This window comes from Lynx canadensis, chromosome C1, assembly GCF_007474595.2.
Source record: "Lynx canadensis isolate LIC74 chromosome C1, mLynCan4.pri.v2, whole genome shotgun sequence".
NCBI classification, from domain to species: domain Eukaryota; kingdom Metazoa; phylum Chordata; class Mammalia; order Carnivora; family Felidae; genus Lynx; species Lynx canadensis.
This window is the reverse complement of record NC_044310.1, coordinates 73,111,278-73,127,226: the sequence shown is the minus strand read 5'-3', so window position 1 is coordinate 73,127,226 and position 15,949 is coordinate 73,111,278. Positions and strand designations below refer to the sequence as shown.

Sequence of the window (15,949 nt, the reverse complement as noted above, 5' to 3'; positions counted from 1 at the left end):
ATGCCTGGGGCATACTAGAACCAAAGGATTCCAAGAAACACTATTTAAAAGTGAATACAGGGGCGCCTGGTGGCTCAGTCCTTAAGCGTCAGACTTCAGCTCAGGTCATGATCTCACAGTTTGTGGACTGGAGCCCCGCATCGGGCTCAGTGCTGACAGCTCGGAGCCTGAAGCCTGCTTCGGATTCTGTGTCTCCCTCTCTCCCACTCTGCTCATACTCTGTCTCTCTCTCAAAAATAAACAAACATTAAAAGAAATTTTTTAAAAACCTAACAGAAATGAGAAAAAGGGTTGTGCCTTCCAGTTGGACTCAGGGAAGTTTAGTGATGGCGGAGAACAGAACAAGGCAGGCATCTTCCACTGTTGTCACTAACCTCAAACCCTCTTGTTTACAGAATCAGCATTTTAGATGTGAAAGGGACTTGGGAGATCCTGTACCCCTTATTTTATAGATAAAAAACCCTGGAGCTCAGGAACCATATACTGTAGATTTTGGTCCAATCATCCTTCTAGGCCACATGCTAACTTCCTTAATACATTATTGTTCAATTTAAACAAGGAAGAAAAAAACCCAGAAGGATGTGAAAAGAAGAATAGCATTTGTATCATATTTCTAATCAACAAACTTGGGCACTGAGAATTTCAGGTTTTATCCACTGCCAGGGAAACCCCTCAGATCCAGTCATTCAAAACTCCTCAACCTACAAGACCTCAAAGCTGTTGACAAAGCTCTCAAAACTGTTTATTTTCCTCATCGCATTCATTATACTCTCAGCTTCCAATTCACCCTGTTCACTACTCTCGTATTGGACAACCATTTTTCAACAATGACCGTTGACTTACTCTTGCCTTTTTACTGTCTTGGGTAACCTCAAGGGGTGCTGAACACCGTCAGCCAAAAGTAAGAGACCTGGTTTAAATGTCTATGCAGGGCTTTTGAATTTTATTTCCTAAAATCATTCTGAGGTAAATTCACGTGAGTTATTGCTTTTAAATACTCTACACTATTACTGTTAAAGTCTCTCGAAACACACAGAATCTTCCGCTAATCTCCAACTATGACAACACTGAAGGCTACGTATGTGCACGTGTTTTTTTTTCCTTTCATCTCACAAACATTTTACCAGGGCGATGTGTTAAAGTCTCACTAATAAAGCTGTGGCTGATTTACAATCAGCAATAAATCAAAAGATGCTGAGCTGAGATTTACCTTCTCATTACAGGGAAGAAAAAAAGCGCTAAGCAAACAAATGATGTCAATAAGGTTCAAGTGGTGGTTCAGACTAATCTGCAGGGTAGTTGGAGCATTTAGAAGTATCATTTACATACCACTGAAGTTCTATAACCATCCTTTAACCCCCTTTGAGGAACAGTCTTTTTTGAAAAGTTTCCTTTTCAAAGTATGAATTTCGCTGCTTGTCCCGAGTTTCCCTGCCTCTCCACTTTCCATCCCCCTTCTCTCCCTCTGTCAGGAAGCCTCACTGCAGCTCCCGCTCTACCACTGGCTGCCTTCTCACCTCTCCTGCACCATTCGCCTTGTCAGTTTCTCTTCTGGCTTTCCTCTGCAGTGGGGCATTCTGCTCCAGACCTTGAGATAAAGCTCTGGAATACAGAGGAGTGAGTGGAAATCGAGATCAGGTGAACAAGCTTCTACAGCACTCACTGGGTGCACGCTCACCGACTATACTTGGCACTAGTGAAAGGTAAAGGGGTGGGCGAAGGGAGCAAAAGATAATAGTGGCAAATGAAGTTAAAGAGACGGAAGACCCTGAAAACAGTGGCTTGGGGAGAAGACATAATGTCACTGTAGTGACTTTACTCAAAGAGTAGTTCCATACCCCCACTGAAATAGGCTATCAAGAAGGATGTTTCAGAAGCAGTTGTTAGATACGCTACATGAAAAGAGATGTTTTTATAGCTAGCCTGAAGCAGATCCGAAACTGTGATTTTTGTCAGATTTTATAACTCAAGCAGAGTCAGGCTAGCAAGTAATCAGAGGAGACCTTTAGGGAAAACCCAAGCAATATGGGGAGTGGTGCTGTGATTTATTTGCTGGTGGAATCAGACTGAACCAGTGCTACAGGAAAAAGCGAAGAAAGCACCATCTCACAACAGTGCACCTAGACCTACATTCTTAATAAGATTAATCTCAACATTATGATTATCTGAAAGAACTTGTTTTCACTATCTAAAAGTAGCAATGTCATCCTGACAATCCTGGCCAAATTCCAACTTTGTAATTACTACCTAGTGAACGAATACTACTATTAACTCGGATAATTACTATCTACCAAACTCCTACTCATGCCTATACTTAAAATAAATATCCATTGTACAGCTGTGGGTAGTTTTTCGAGACTAAACTAGAGAGAAAGTTTTCTATGCAAAAAGGAAAAGTGAATAATAACTGGATAAAACATAAGAAAGGTTCGGCAGCAACAGAACACAGTATCTTCACCAAAGTTCAGGATTGTGTTGTTCAGCCTTTCCTTTGCAGGAGGCACAGTGGGTGTGTCTCAAATCACCTGAGGTAAGGGGAGAACACATTGCCATCGATAAAAGGGGCTCATTCTGCCAGTAATTATCATCAGTGGTACTATGCTCAACTAGGAACTACTTTCAGTACCTAAGTTCATTTGTTCTCTCATTCATTCTTTCAACAAAAATTTTATGGAGCATATATACTATGTCTCAGACACCATTCTAAATACAAGGAACACTGGGGCACCTGGGTGGCTCAGTCAGTTGAGCGTCCAACTTCAGGTCAGGTCATGATCTCACAGTCTGCGAGTTCGAGCCCCATGTCAGGCTTTGTGCTGGCAATGCAGAGTCTTCTATGGATTCTCTGTCTCCCTGTCTCTCTCTGACCCTCCCATGCTCACTCCCTCTCAAAAATAAACAAATATTTAAAAAAAATTTAAAGATTAAACACAAGGAATATGGTAATGAATAAAACAGACACGGTTCCTGCCCTTTAGGAGCTTATACAGAGGAAAAGACCAATAGTAAACAAATGAGTAAGTAATAAGAAAGATACAGAAAGAATGCTGATGGTACACAGTGACTTGGAAGAAGTATTTAATATATAGGATGGGTAGTAAGGTTTTTCTGAGAGGATGTCATTTAAGCTGAAATGTTAAAAAGGATAACATGAAGCCAATCAGGAGAAACCAGAACATTCTAAGATGGAATGGTTAAGTGCAGAAGCCTTGAAGTGGAAAAGGACTGGCGCAGACAATGAACCAAAAGGCCAGTGTGTGGCTGGTAAACAAGAGGATACAGCAATGGACGAGGACTAGATTTAAAAGAGCCTGTTGGTCTAGGTAAGGAATCTGGATTTTGTTGGGGAGGTGGGAACATGAATTTAAAGATTAAGCTTCACTATCCTATGAAGATTATAATACGTACGTTCTCATAACCCCACTGAGACCTGTGTTCTAGATATTTTGCTACTTAAACTATAGTTCAAGGACCAGGAGAATCAGTTTTGGCATCAGGTGGAAGATTTTTTAGAAATTCACATTATCAGGTTCCATCTTAGTCTTCTGAATCAGAATCTATACTTTAACTGGTGGTTAATATACACATGACAGGATAAGAAGCACTCATCTAAAGTGACGCTTGAAAAATCAGTATCTGCAACTAATCAAATCATAGGCATTAATGCAAAGATCAGAAGGTGCCTTAACAGTGAACTAAAAGGAAAAAAAAAATCACTATGTTGTCCTACAGAGAATGCAAATTCTGGGTATCTTCAATGCTTAGAAAAGGACTAAATATGATCACAAACCTAAACATATGAGTGTAGAAAAGAATTAAGAAAGATCCTAAAAGATGCTGCCATTTAACACCTATTTGACAGTTACTTTAAAGACAAGACGTTCTCTAATGTAGAAGTATGTTCATGATAGCAGAGTAAACTTCATTTTCCAACTACAAGAGCTAAATGGTTACCTGTCTCTTGCCAATTCCTGCCTATTCACTAAGTAAGGCACACCTCACAAATATAACTCCCAAGACTGCCTCCGGCTCACTCTCATTGCTTCGTCTTCCCACGCCTCACATTCTCAAATGTTTATCTTTCCAATCCCTTGTTCTAACTTTCCCTCTTCTTTTATTCCAATTTCTTCATTGTGAAAAATCCCTAAACTACAGAAAAGATGAAAGAATAATATGGTCAAAATCTGCATAGTCATGCACTAAGATTCACTAACTTCACCTTTTGCCACCTTTGCTTATCTCTTTGTTCTTTCTCCATATGCACACACACACTTAATTTTTTCTGAACCATTTGAAAACAAGTAGCAGACATTTTTGATCAAAGATCCAGTTACAGATCACACATTACGTTTGGTTTTCATGTCTCTTTAGTCTCCTCACCTCTAGAGAGGACTGTCTTGCCTCACCCCCAACCATACCTGGTTTAGTTGTCATCATATTGATACCTTAGAAGAGTTCAAGACGATTATTCTAGAGAATGTTCCAACAAGATGGATTTCTCTGTTTCTCTCAAGATTAGGTCTAGATTAAACATTCTGGTAAGAAATAATTAAATAATTAAATAATTTTGTGAGAATATCATGAAGTGATATTTCCTTTTTTTTTTTTTTTTAAAGATTTTTAAGTAATTTCTACACTCAAGTGTGGGGCTCAAACTCACAACTCTGAGATCAAGAGCTGCATGCTCTTCTGACTAAGCCAGCCAGGCACCCCAGATCTTTTCTTTAAACAGTCCTCATAGTTCCTGCATCTATGTTTTATGTTCCGAGTAAATTACAAAGAAGCTTCTTCAAAGATGTGGCCTTGCTTTTTCGTTCCTATTTCAACAAAGAATATAGCACAAACTCTGTATATACTACATACTCAAAAATAAATGAAAACTTGAAAGCAGAGTGGACAACTACTTCTCAGGATGATAGAGTATGCATAGATAGCTATTACCCACTTAGTAGTTTTATATCAGACTCAAAATATTTGGACTTGGCCTCTAAAATTTTTGAGAAAAATAATTAAACATGTGAACAATTTAGTACAATGCCTAGTACAGTAAGTACAAAATACATTTAGGAAAGAACTGGAGCTGAAAAGTATTTCTCTACACAAGCACAATTTAAGTGCTGTTCATCATGTAATCCCACTGCATTTAAGATAGTGTTTATCAGGGCGCCTGGGTGGCTCAGTTGGTTAAGAGTCTGACTTCGGCTCAGGTCATGATCTTGTAGTTCGCAGGTTTAAGCCCTGTGTCAGGCTCTGTGCTAACAGCTCAAAGCCTGGAGCCTGCTTCTGATTCTGTGTCTCCCTCTCTCTCTGCCCCTCCTCTGCTTGTGCTCTGTCTCTCTCTCTCTCTCTCGAAAATAAACATTAAAAAAAAATTTTTAAAAAGATAGTGCTTTTCTTTTAATGTTCTTTTTGTCTACATGTAACTCATGAGCTATTGAAAGAAAAACAGAAGCTTTAGCTCATCCAAATGTAACTGGGAAAATGTATCACTACATGATGCCTATAAATGTCACATGTGGAGAGCTTCCATAGATTCTTACTTCATAAAAAAAAAAAAATGGTCAATGTCACTGTCAGATATCTTGTAGCCGTCATAAAACTTTGTAATGCTGGACACAAAATAAGCAAGATAACTTTACTTTTCTAAAAAAATACTACGGGGCTCCTGCCTGGGTGGCTCAGTCAGGCATTCAACTCTTAATTTCAGCTCTGGTCATGATCTCACAGTTCATGAGTTTGAGCCCCATTTGGGATTCTTTCTCTGTCCCTCTCTCTCTCTGCCTCTCCCCCGCACATGCTCTCTCTCTCAAAATAAACTTAAAAAATAAAGAAAGAAATAATAAAAGATACTACTAATAAATCTAAATCTAAAATTACTATGTGAGTATTGAGTTGTTCCTTTTAAACCAACATACATTTTGAAAAGCAATCAAGCAAGAAATTTAAAATCTACCACACACTACATATAAACTGATTATTTAGGATACTTGCCCTTGAGATATACAGTATTACATAATGAATAGTTTTTATGACCCACTTAGCTAAATAAGCTCATGTTTCTTCTCATTTATAGAAGAGTTATTTAGTTTGGCTGATGGATGTAGATTTTTGGTTTTATGAAAAAGAGTAATTGAGGATACTGCAGAAAGCCAAGAATTATATGGGCAGATGATATGCCATATACTATTAGTCTTTACAAACAGCTCTCTAAGAAAACAAATCTTAACCTTGTGTATCAGTGTTACTCTCTTGTTTCTGTGTAAGGATTTTAAGTATACTTAAAGGTGGGATTAGAGTCAATTCTGTGACAAATAAAACAAGTTCAGCTGCTGTCAAACAGATAAATACAATCTTAACTATATGACTATCAACAATCTTTCTAATAAGGCTACTGCAATATGGTATTTAATCCTAGAGAGTATTTTCAAATGTCATCTTTTCTCCTCATCGAGCCCAATTCCCATTCCCTTCAATATTTATAGAGAATTCTATTTATTTATAATTACAGTCAGAACTCCAGGTGTGGAGAAAATGTGTGCTACCACTGCTAAAGAGATAATTTTTTTTTCATGAGATAATTTCCTCCATTTTTCTTAAATCTATTTCATAGCTACCCATTTGCTTATCTAAAGTTTCTTGACAACTTAAAAGGCAAGATTATGTTAAAAATATAAGCTCCAATTCCTGTTCTCCAGAAGTTTGTAGCTAATATTATATACATTACTAGTATAGACAAGATGAAGTTCAGGAGGTTAGTCACAAAACTGAGTGATATAGGACACAGGTACTCGGCTGTGAACACAGCTGTGCTGACAGCTCAGAGCCTGGAGCCTGCTTCAGATTCCGTGTCTCCCTCTCTCAGAAACAAATAAACAAACAAACATGTAAGTAAGTAAGTGAGTGAATGAATGAATGAATGAATGAATAAATAAATAAATAAATAAATAAATAAATAAATAAATAAATTTCTCTACCATAAAATGAGACAGCAGAACGATTTTTATTGCAGGGTATCTTGCTAAAAAAGTTTCATATTTTTAAAAGGATATCAAAGGCATCATTTTCTCTTCACAAATCCAAAGCTATTAATAAACTACTTTTTATAAATATTTGAATACATATAATATGCAAAGAAATGTATCAAATACTGTGGGAAAATGTAAAATTATAGAAAAGGTGTGTTTGGTCCTTCCCCCAAGAGACTTACAATTCACTGGAGTCAGCACACAGATCTCTTAAAATGTTCCTTCCCCTTGAGATACAAAGAGAGTGGGGAAGTATCAGAAAACATTTATTCATCTCCTAAGTGTTTACCTGGTCTTGTAGTGACATCACTGGATTATTTTTGGTAGTGTTGATGTGAAGAACATGGTATTTATTCTTTGCACAAAGGTCATAGGCAATATTGGTAAAAGAGGTGCTTGCAGTTTTGGGGACTCTGTTATAAATGATCACCATATCCTCCTCCTCATCTAGCGCTGCCTCTTGTCGAGGACCATCCATTGTATGTCGCTGCTCAATTTCTCGAACTTCATGTCTTGCAATAGCCCTTTCTGCAAAGAAAAACAGATATGAACTAAGTTTTTAAAGACAATGAAAATAATTTCTCATTTCTAGAACATAATTTTCCTACTCAAGAAATGAGTAAGAGTACTTGAAGAAATGTTCTGAAGACCCAAACCTCAGAATTACCCTTGAAGGATAATACATATGCATATACAGAAGAAGAGAATAAACAGTCATTAAGTTTGGAATACCAAAGACCAGAGATCAGTGTAGTTCAAAAGTCACTCTACATTCTAATAGAATTTCTACAGCCTGAATTCATTCTCAAACACACAAAGACATATTGCATGGCATACTAAACTTCACGGTAAAAAATGCACTTACAAAATGAGTCATTTATAATTTAAGCAGAGATTCTGAAATTTATTACTTAGGATTTAATTACTCCCTGGTTTATCAAAATGTAGCAGGACAGTGGTTATAAATGCTAGAGTGATTTTTGGTAACAAGAGAAACCACATCATCACAAGCCCTTTTTCATTTTTGGTGTTGCATTACATTCTAAGTCCTGGCTGTTCACTCCTTAAATTCTACGGTTCATCTAACTCAAATCACTACCACATGGTTTGAAAAGCAGTTACCTTTTGCATTCTATTACTATTACTCTCTATTTAATATAAACTTTAGCTTTGAGGGTTTTTTTTTTGTTTTTTGTTTTTTTTTAGAATAAGGAAATAAGAAAGGGGCAAGAGAGAAAAGAGGGGATAAAAACCTCTACCAAGATGACAAGTTACCTTGCACAGAGACAGCTGCCCACACACACTATGCACCTTCCTACCACCAGATCTCGGTGCAAGCTGTCTCACTTGAACATTCTTCCATTTCCCCTATACCCTAATGCTGCCTGGTGAACTCTTCAACCTCCACATGGAATTTCATCATCCCTTGAAGGCGAAGCATTATCTCATCTCCCTAATTAGGTAACATCACACACACAATGCATGCATATGTACCACATACCACATGTCTCATACTAATCAGAGTTGTGATTTTTTTAATATTAAATGTATTACTGGTGTCTGTCCACCATAATGCCGACAACTTAATAAAATGACACAAAAAAGCAATGAGGTATAATTACAGTAACAAGCACAGGCTTCAAATACTGTCAAACCATATATCTTATATTTTGGTTCAGAAGACACGGTCACCACCACATTATAGAAAGTATACTCTGAGCTCAGGATTCACATTCAGAAGACTTGAAGTCCAAGCCTGCTACATATTAGCAGTGGGCTTTCCAAAACAGGAGGAGAAGCCCATATACTCTATATGTATATGCATGTGCGCACGTGCGTGTGTGTGTGTGTCCACATTCTATATGTATGTGCATACATGTGTTCTTTTATTTTCCCTTGGGAGAGTTAGATGGGAATGTGCAAAGAAGGAGATGAGCTTAATGTTGAACATATCACTGAATTGCCTGGGACCATCCAGGAGATGTTATGTAGATAATTGGGCACATAGGTCAAGGGTTCAGAATAAACATTCAAGTAGAAGAAAGACATCTGGGAAAACCATGGAAATGAATGCAACTGCCTAGATAATCTAGAATATGTAGCATGGGAGAGAGACTCTGGAACAGAATCTTAGGAAATACCAACATTTAAGGAGCAAATAAAGACAATCTATAGAATGAGGCTAAGAAGAAACAGAGAAAGGAAGCAGGGTAGACTTTTAAGAAGCATATGCCACATGATAGAAAGCATAATATTTTTCAAATTGACAGTGCTTCCCAAATGGATCTATAAATCAAGGTAATATATGAGGCTATAAGCATCTACACAGGATTTGGAGGTTGTCTCAGGTTAAACTCAAAGAGTATTTATTGACAACCTACACACGTTATTATATTCAATAATTTTTAAGAAATCTTATCTCCCAAACAACCTCAAACTGTCATCATAGTCTAAAACCATTATGATATTGTTATGTACACACACCGCCCTCTTTCCACAAAGGAAAATAAAACAGTGCTGTTGTCATTCAGGTGCTGACAGAAGCGTGAGAGGTCTCCTCTAGCAGCCCAGACATGCATAAAATTGCCTTTAAAAGATTCACCTACAAGCAACAATGCTGAATTTACTTTCACTAGTTTTTCTAAAACCAAGTATTTGGAAAAGAAGATTTTATGTGCTGTTTCACAACTGGGTACCCATTCCATCTACAGAATACATAATGACAGAATATATAAAGAAATTCTGTAATATTAACAGTTTTTGTAATTATTCCCTCTACTTATAAAATTTTACATACTCAATCACTGCTGTGAAAATTAGCCACAAAATTAATTAAAAATATTTTTAAAAAGGGGTGCCTGGGTGGCTCGGTTGGTTAAGCATCTGACTCTTGATTTTGGCTCAGTCATGATCTCATGGTTCATGAGTTCAAGCCCTGCATCGGGCTCTGTGCTGACAGTGTGGAGCCTGCTTCAGATCCTCTCTCTTCCCCTTCCCTGCTCACTCTCTCGCTCGCTCTCTCTCAAAAATAAACTTTTAGAAAGAAGTTATCGTTTTGTATGTGGAATTTTTTAAATTATTATTTTAGAGAGAGAGCAAGCAAGCACAAACATGGAAGAGGGGCACAGAGAGAGAGAGGGAGTATCTTAAGAAGGCTCCACACTCGGCACAGAACCCAATGTGGGGCTTAATCCCATGACTATGAAATCATGACCTGAGCTGAAATCAAGAGTCGAACACTCAAATGACTGGGCCATCCAGGCAACCCTGTGGATTTTTTAGTTTTTTAAAGTGATAAAACTCTAGCCAGACCATGAAACATGTTGTAAAAATTAATCACTGTTCTTGGTTCATCATGTGTACTAAATTATATGCACTGTATATTGAACACAACTTTAAAAAATTTCTATAAAAACATGCAAATATGGGAGTCACTACTTTCCTCATTCAAATAATATATTTATATGCACGTTCTATTTTTCAAGTGTTTTTACTTTGCTTTAACAAACACGATAATTAGTAACATAGTGTTATGCCTAAACATAAAATGATAAAAAGTGTGGAAAATTAAGAGGATTTTTATTAGTAATGTTTGTTTATAGAATCAAATCTCACTTAGTTGAATAGTAACAGTAATAGCTCTTGATGGTAAAATACTCTCTCTTTCCACCTGTGACAAATGTAAAACCAGTAAGGGTATTTGCAATATAGCCATATTCTTGACTTGCTAAGTATTTGACAGTTCCAAGTCTTTTTTTTTTTTTTTTTTTTTTTTTTTATCAAAGATGCTCTGCATCTAGTTAGTACAGCTTCTTCTGAGACTCTCTTAAATCAGTGGGGAAGCTTTATTAGTTACAGCACATTTGCAGTGCACTTAGAGAATGTAGGCAGTATATTTAAAATCCTTACGATGCTTTTTTGAAGTAACGTTTTCTTCATGTTTGAGTAATGAATTACAGAATCTGCTACGCAAGCTATTTCAGGTCCACCACAAAACCTATCACCTCCAAACAACATGGGCACAACCTGAGAGTCATAAAATTACAGGTGGGTTAGGGACTACTGGCACTAAACCACCCACCCAACACCAAAGATAGACGCTAAACTTCATGGCCATTCTAGTTCTTCAAGGCTCCCGTGCAAGGTGGCATAGACCTTGGCTCAATGAACCTTTCCATATGGCAGATTATCAACAAACTCAAGTCTTTTAAAAGACTATTCATAACAGCAGTAATGACCTATTCCTGCACTGGCAGGGCATTAAAGGCCTTATTTAGTGCAAGAAGGTAATGATCAAGCTAAATATGAAACACTATAGCTGCATTAAAAACACCAAACTAAATTCTACACATCACTGAAGTCACCAAGATGTATATACACCAGGCTACAGAAAAAGTGATGAAAACAGAACTGAAGATTTAAAAAAAAAATCGTATATCGTTTAATGACGATTGTTTTGAACATTATAGTTGTTTTGGGGAACACCCTTCTCTTTGAATGTGTAATTAAATGTTCAATGTACTAAATAATTTAACCTACACATTTAAAGAAATTATATGGAAATAAGTTCTGTGGTTTATACAAATTAAAGGACCCACGAATATATAACTATCTCTCCCTGCCACAGCTCAATTCTGCAATGGTTTCAGCAGAAAATAAATACCTCACAAATGCCCCAAAAGTGTAGTATTTCTGTACTGTGGGTAGCAGATTAGGACTTCAGGGAGAAAAGATATAGCAGAAGGAAAGAGCAATCCATTGCCTTGCTTTAAATACTGAAACTTCTGGGGGCGTCTGGGTGGCTCAGTCAGTTGAGCGTCCGACTTCGGCTCAGGCCACGATCTCACGGCTTGTGTGTTCAAGCCCCGTGTCGGGCTCTGTGCTGACAGCTCAGAGCCTGGAGCCTGCTTCTGCTTCTGTGTCTCCCTCTCTCTCTGCCCCTAACCCACTTGCATTCTGTCTCTGTCTCTCCCAAAAATAAATAAACATTAAGAAAAAAATTTAAAAAAAAATACTGAAACTTCTGCATGTTAAACTGAAAAGTATATAGACAACAGGTGAATAATAAAAGGCAAAGAACACGAAGAAAAAAATTACCAAATTTTAATATTTATAAGAAAAAACCATACAAATTGGCAATGACATCATTAAAACTTCAGTAGATAATAAGCTAAGGTGCTTTATAAGAGATTTAAACTATATATGCATGATAGAGCAGAGTAAAAGTATTACTGGCATTATGATTTTTTGGGGTCATGGACTCCTTTGAGAATATGTAGAATACTGTGGACACCCTCTCTCCAGAAAGACGGACTGGTACATTTTAGGAAGGGGGTGGTCTGTGACCCCAGAGAAAGAAAAAAACAAAAACCAAAAAATTCCCCAAACAGCAAGCCTAATAGTAAACTGCCTTAGGGCGATAGTATATATATATAGAAAAAAAATAGGTTACTCATAAGTAAGACCTGTAGGCAAAGAGAAATCACTGAAGAAACTGGCAGTGTCCATCTGAGAAATGTCTGCAGGTGAGGATGCAGGGCACAAAACTTGACCCATCAGGACCCCATGGCAAGTACACCTGTTGCACAGCTAGATAAGCGGGGCTCTAAGAGCTTGGCGCATCAAATAACTGAATTAAAGTGGATCTTCAGCATTTTCTAGGGACAAATCTGAATTGTGTAAATCCCCAAACACTGTTATGAAGTCTGTACACTATGCAAAGTAGGAAGCAACAAAGCTGCACCAAAAACAAGTTATTATGAAGCTATTTAACTGGTCCTTTCTTCTGCAACACTCACCGTGAATGTATCGTCCAAACAAACACTACCTCATCTGCGTGGACGGAGCATTTGGCAATCACTATAAATTACATAAAGTGGTTGTCTGATTGTATACATCATTTTCTTAAGAATATTTTTAGCTTGGATCACTCTCCTTGAACTCTTCTCCCTGAACTCAATCACATCATTTTCTTACGAGTATTTTTAGCTTGGATCACTTCTCCTCGAACTCAATCACTATGAGAACTGACCAAATAAATTTCTATATGAAAGGCTGAAGGCTGGACACTGAACACTGCCAAGTGCTTTCTTGTGTGGTTTCCAGGCAGTCAACAAGGGGTGCCTGTGCTATCATTAACACTTAAAAGTTTAAGTAGATCATCCTGTAAAAAAAGAAGTGATAGCACCTTTCACTTCAAGGGAGATGGAGTAGACCAATGTTTTGCTATTCTTCTCACTATGTACAACTAAAAACCCTGGACATTATATATAAAATAACCACAAGACTCTAACAAGGCAGAGGGAAAGTTCCTCTACAAAATCCTACAGCTACCATGACACTAATAGTAAAAAACTGAAATTGAATGTTTTCCTTCTAATATCAGAAACAAGGTATAAGGTATAATCTCATTACTTTTATTTAAAATAATGTTAGAAGATCTAGCATTACCAACAACAACAGCAGCAACATACAGATAGAAAAAGAAGAAATAAAACTAACCCTATTTGAAGATGATATGATTTTCTATGAAGACAATCACAAGGAATCTACAAAAACAAAACAAAACAATCCTAGAATAAGTGAGGTCAACCAAGTCCCAGGATAGAAGATAAAAATATAAAACCCAATGTATTTCTATACTAGAAATAAACACATAGACACAAAAATGAAAATTACAAAATCATCTATAATTACACAAAAAATACCCAGTTGTAAACCTAACAAAACATATAGAGGACTTAAATGCAGAAATAAAGGTTGAAAACACCCAAAACTTGTTGTAAGACATGAATCTACACATTTAAGCTCAATGAACTACAGGAAGGATAAACTCAAAGAGATCCACGGTGACACATTAAATCAAACGGTTAAAAGCCAAGGCCAAAATGAGAATCTTGAAAGCAGCAAGAAAAAAAAAACACAACTGATTACATATAAAAATCTGCAATAAGATTAACAGTATAAGACCAACAGTATTTTGGTCCACTTGATCGTGTCCCATAAGTTCCAAAGGCTCTGATCACTTTTCTTCACTAGTTTTTCTTTTCACTCCTCTGACTATAATGTTAAATGATCTATATGTTCACTGATGGAAACTAAAAATAGGAATAGATCACTTGAGAAATCTGTAAAAACATGGAGGATGTTTTGAGATGTACTATCTTGGGAAAACTCAAGAAAAGATACGAAGAATTATCAGTTGGAGTCCCCATCTTCTATCAAAGTATTCATTTTAAGTGATTGAGAGGCATAAAGAATTGTCTTGAAATGGGCTTACCCATGACTATAATATTTCATATTTTAAAAATAGGTACTTGAGGAAAAAAGGTACTTCTACGATATTATCATTCTGTATTTAACTGTGCAGTTAAATTCCTTCTTAAAATAAAAACAAACCAAGTCTCATACAACCAGTCAAAGGTGGAGCACAGGCTCTGGAGCCAGATTAACGTGGGAATAGCATCCTGACATCAATATTCAGCTGGTGATCACTTTGACACCAAGTTTCCTCATCAGATGACAATAATAATGGGGCCTCTTAGGTTTTTTTTTTAAATTTTTTTTAATGTTTATTTATTTTTTTGAGAGAGAGAGAGAGAGAGAGAGAGCACAAGCAGGGGAGGGGCAAGAGAGAGAGGGAGACACAGAATCCGAAGCAGGCTCCAGGCTCTGAGCTGTTAGCACAGAGCCCGATGTGGGGCTCGAACCCACAAACTGTGAGATCATGACCTGAGCCAAAGTCTGGCGCTCAACCGACTGAGCCACCCAGGCGCCCCTCTTAGGGTTTATTTTAAGAATCAAAACATGAGAATGCATATAAAACACTCACCACAGAGCATGCACAGAACAAATGATGCATATAAAGCACTTAAAATACATAATGAGAATTCCACATTAGCTACTACCAATATTATTATTTCATATAGGTGATTAGTATATTTCTCAGATTGATAATAAAAAAAGGTTGTAATGTATAAGGATTTCACATTTTTTAGGGGCACCTGGGTGGCTCAGCCGGTTGAGCTTCCGACTTAGGCTCAGGTCATGATCTCACAGTTGGTGGGTTTGAGTCCTGCGTTGGGCTCTGTGCTGACAGCTCAGAGCCTGGAGCCTGCTTCAGTTTCTGTGTCTCTCTCTCTCCCTGCCCCTCCCCCACTCATACACTGTCTCACTCTATCAAAAATAAATGTAAAAAATTAAAAAAAAAAAGAATTGCACATTTTTTAATTTGTGCAATAACTGTAAAACCTATAATCAAGTTTAGCAAGTACATTAAGAAAATATAACTCATATTCCTTTAATTTAGTAACCTAACAACAAAAAGAATTATATTGGTGGTTATCGGACTATGGGATATTTAATAGCTACTTTAATTTTCTTACCTAATCATCTCAAGAGCATTAACCAATATATTTTTAGTGGCAGTTCATCAGTGAGATTAAGTTTGGAAAGAAAATTTGATTTTTGTAATGTATTTTCATTAATGTTAAGAATTAATGTATAATTAATGCACAAGCATAATGTATATGTAAAACATGTATCTACAGGGCCTAGGAAGAGATACTGCATATAGAGGCATTCAATAAGTGCTTGTTAAAACTGTTGAGTTTATAAATGCTTTTGTTTTTAGTATTAATGAACTCATGTAAGATTTTGTGAGTACTTGCTTATTTTTGGTGATTTTTAAAAGTGAAGTTCTTATAACAAAATTAATCATTTCAAAGTGAACAATTCAGTGGCATTTAGCACATTCACAATGGGGGCAACCATCATATCTATCTAGTCCCGAAACACTTTCTTCACCCTCAAGGAAATCCAATACCCATTAAGCATTTCCCTCTCCACTATCCCCTACCAATCTGTGTTGTCTCTATGGATTTGCTTCTTCTGGATATTTCATTATGCAATATTGTGATAAAGAT

The 15,949-nt window shown here is 36.9% G+C and overlaps 1 protein-coding gene across 3 annotated transcripts in view; it reads right to left on the bottom strand.

Moving 5' to 3' along the window:
• Positions 1 to 15,949, bottom strand: part of HS2ST1 (heparan sulfate 2-O-sulfotransferase 1) — a 174,153-nt gene that overhangs the window by 29,944 nt on the left and 128,260 nt on the right. For all 3 annotated transcript variants that reach the window (XM_030325202.2, XM_030325201.1, XM_030325203.1), the window contains one exon: positions 7,315 to 7,553. In XM_030325202.2, the coding sequence (XP_030181062.1) occupies positions 7,315 to 7,553 (239 nt within the window). The remainder of the gene's footprint in view (positions 1 to 7,314; positions 7,554 to 15,949) is intronic.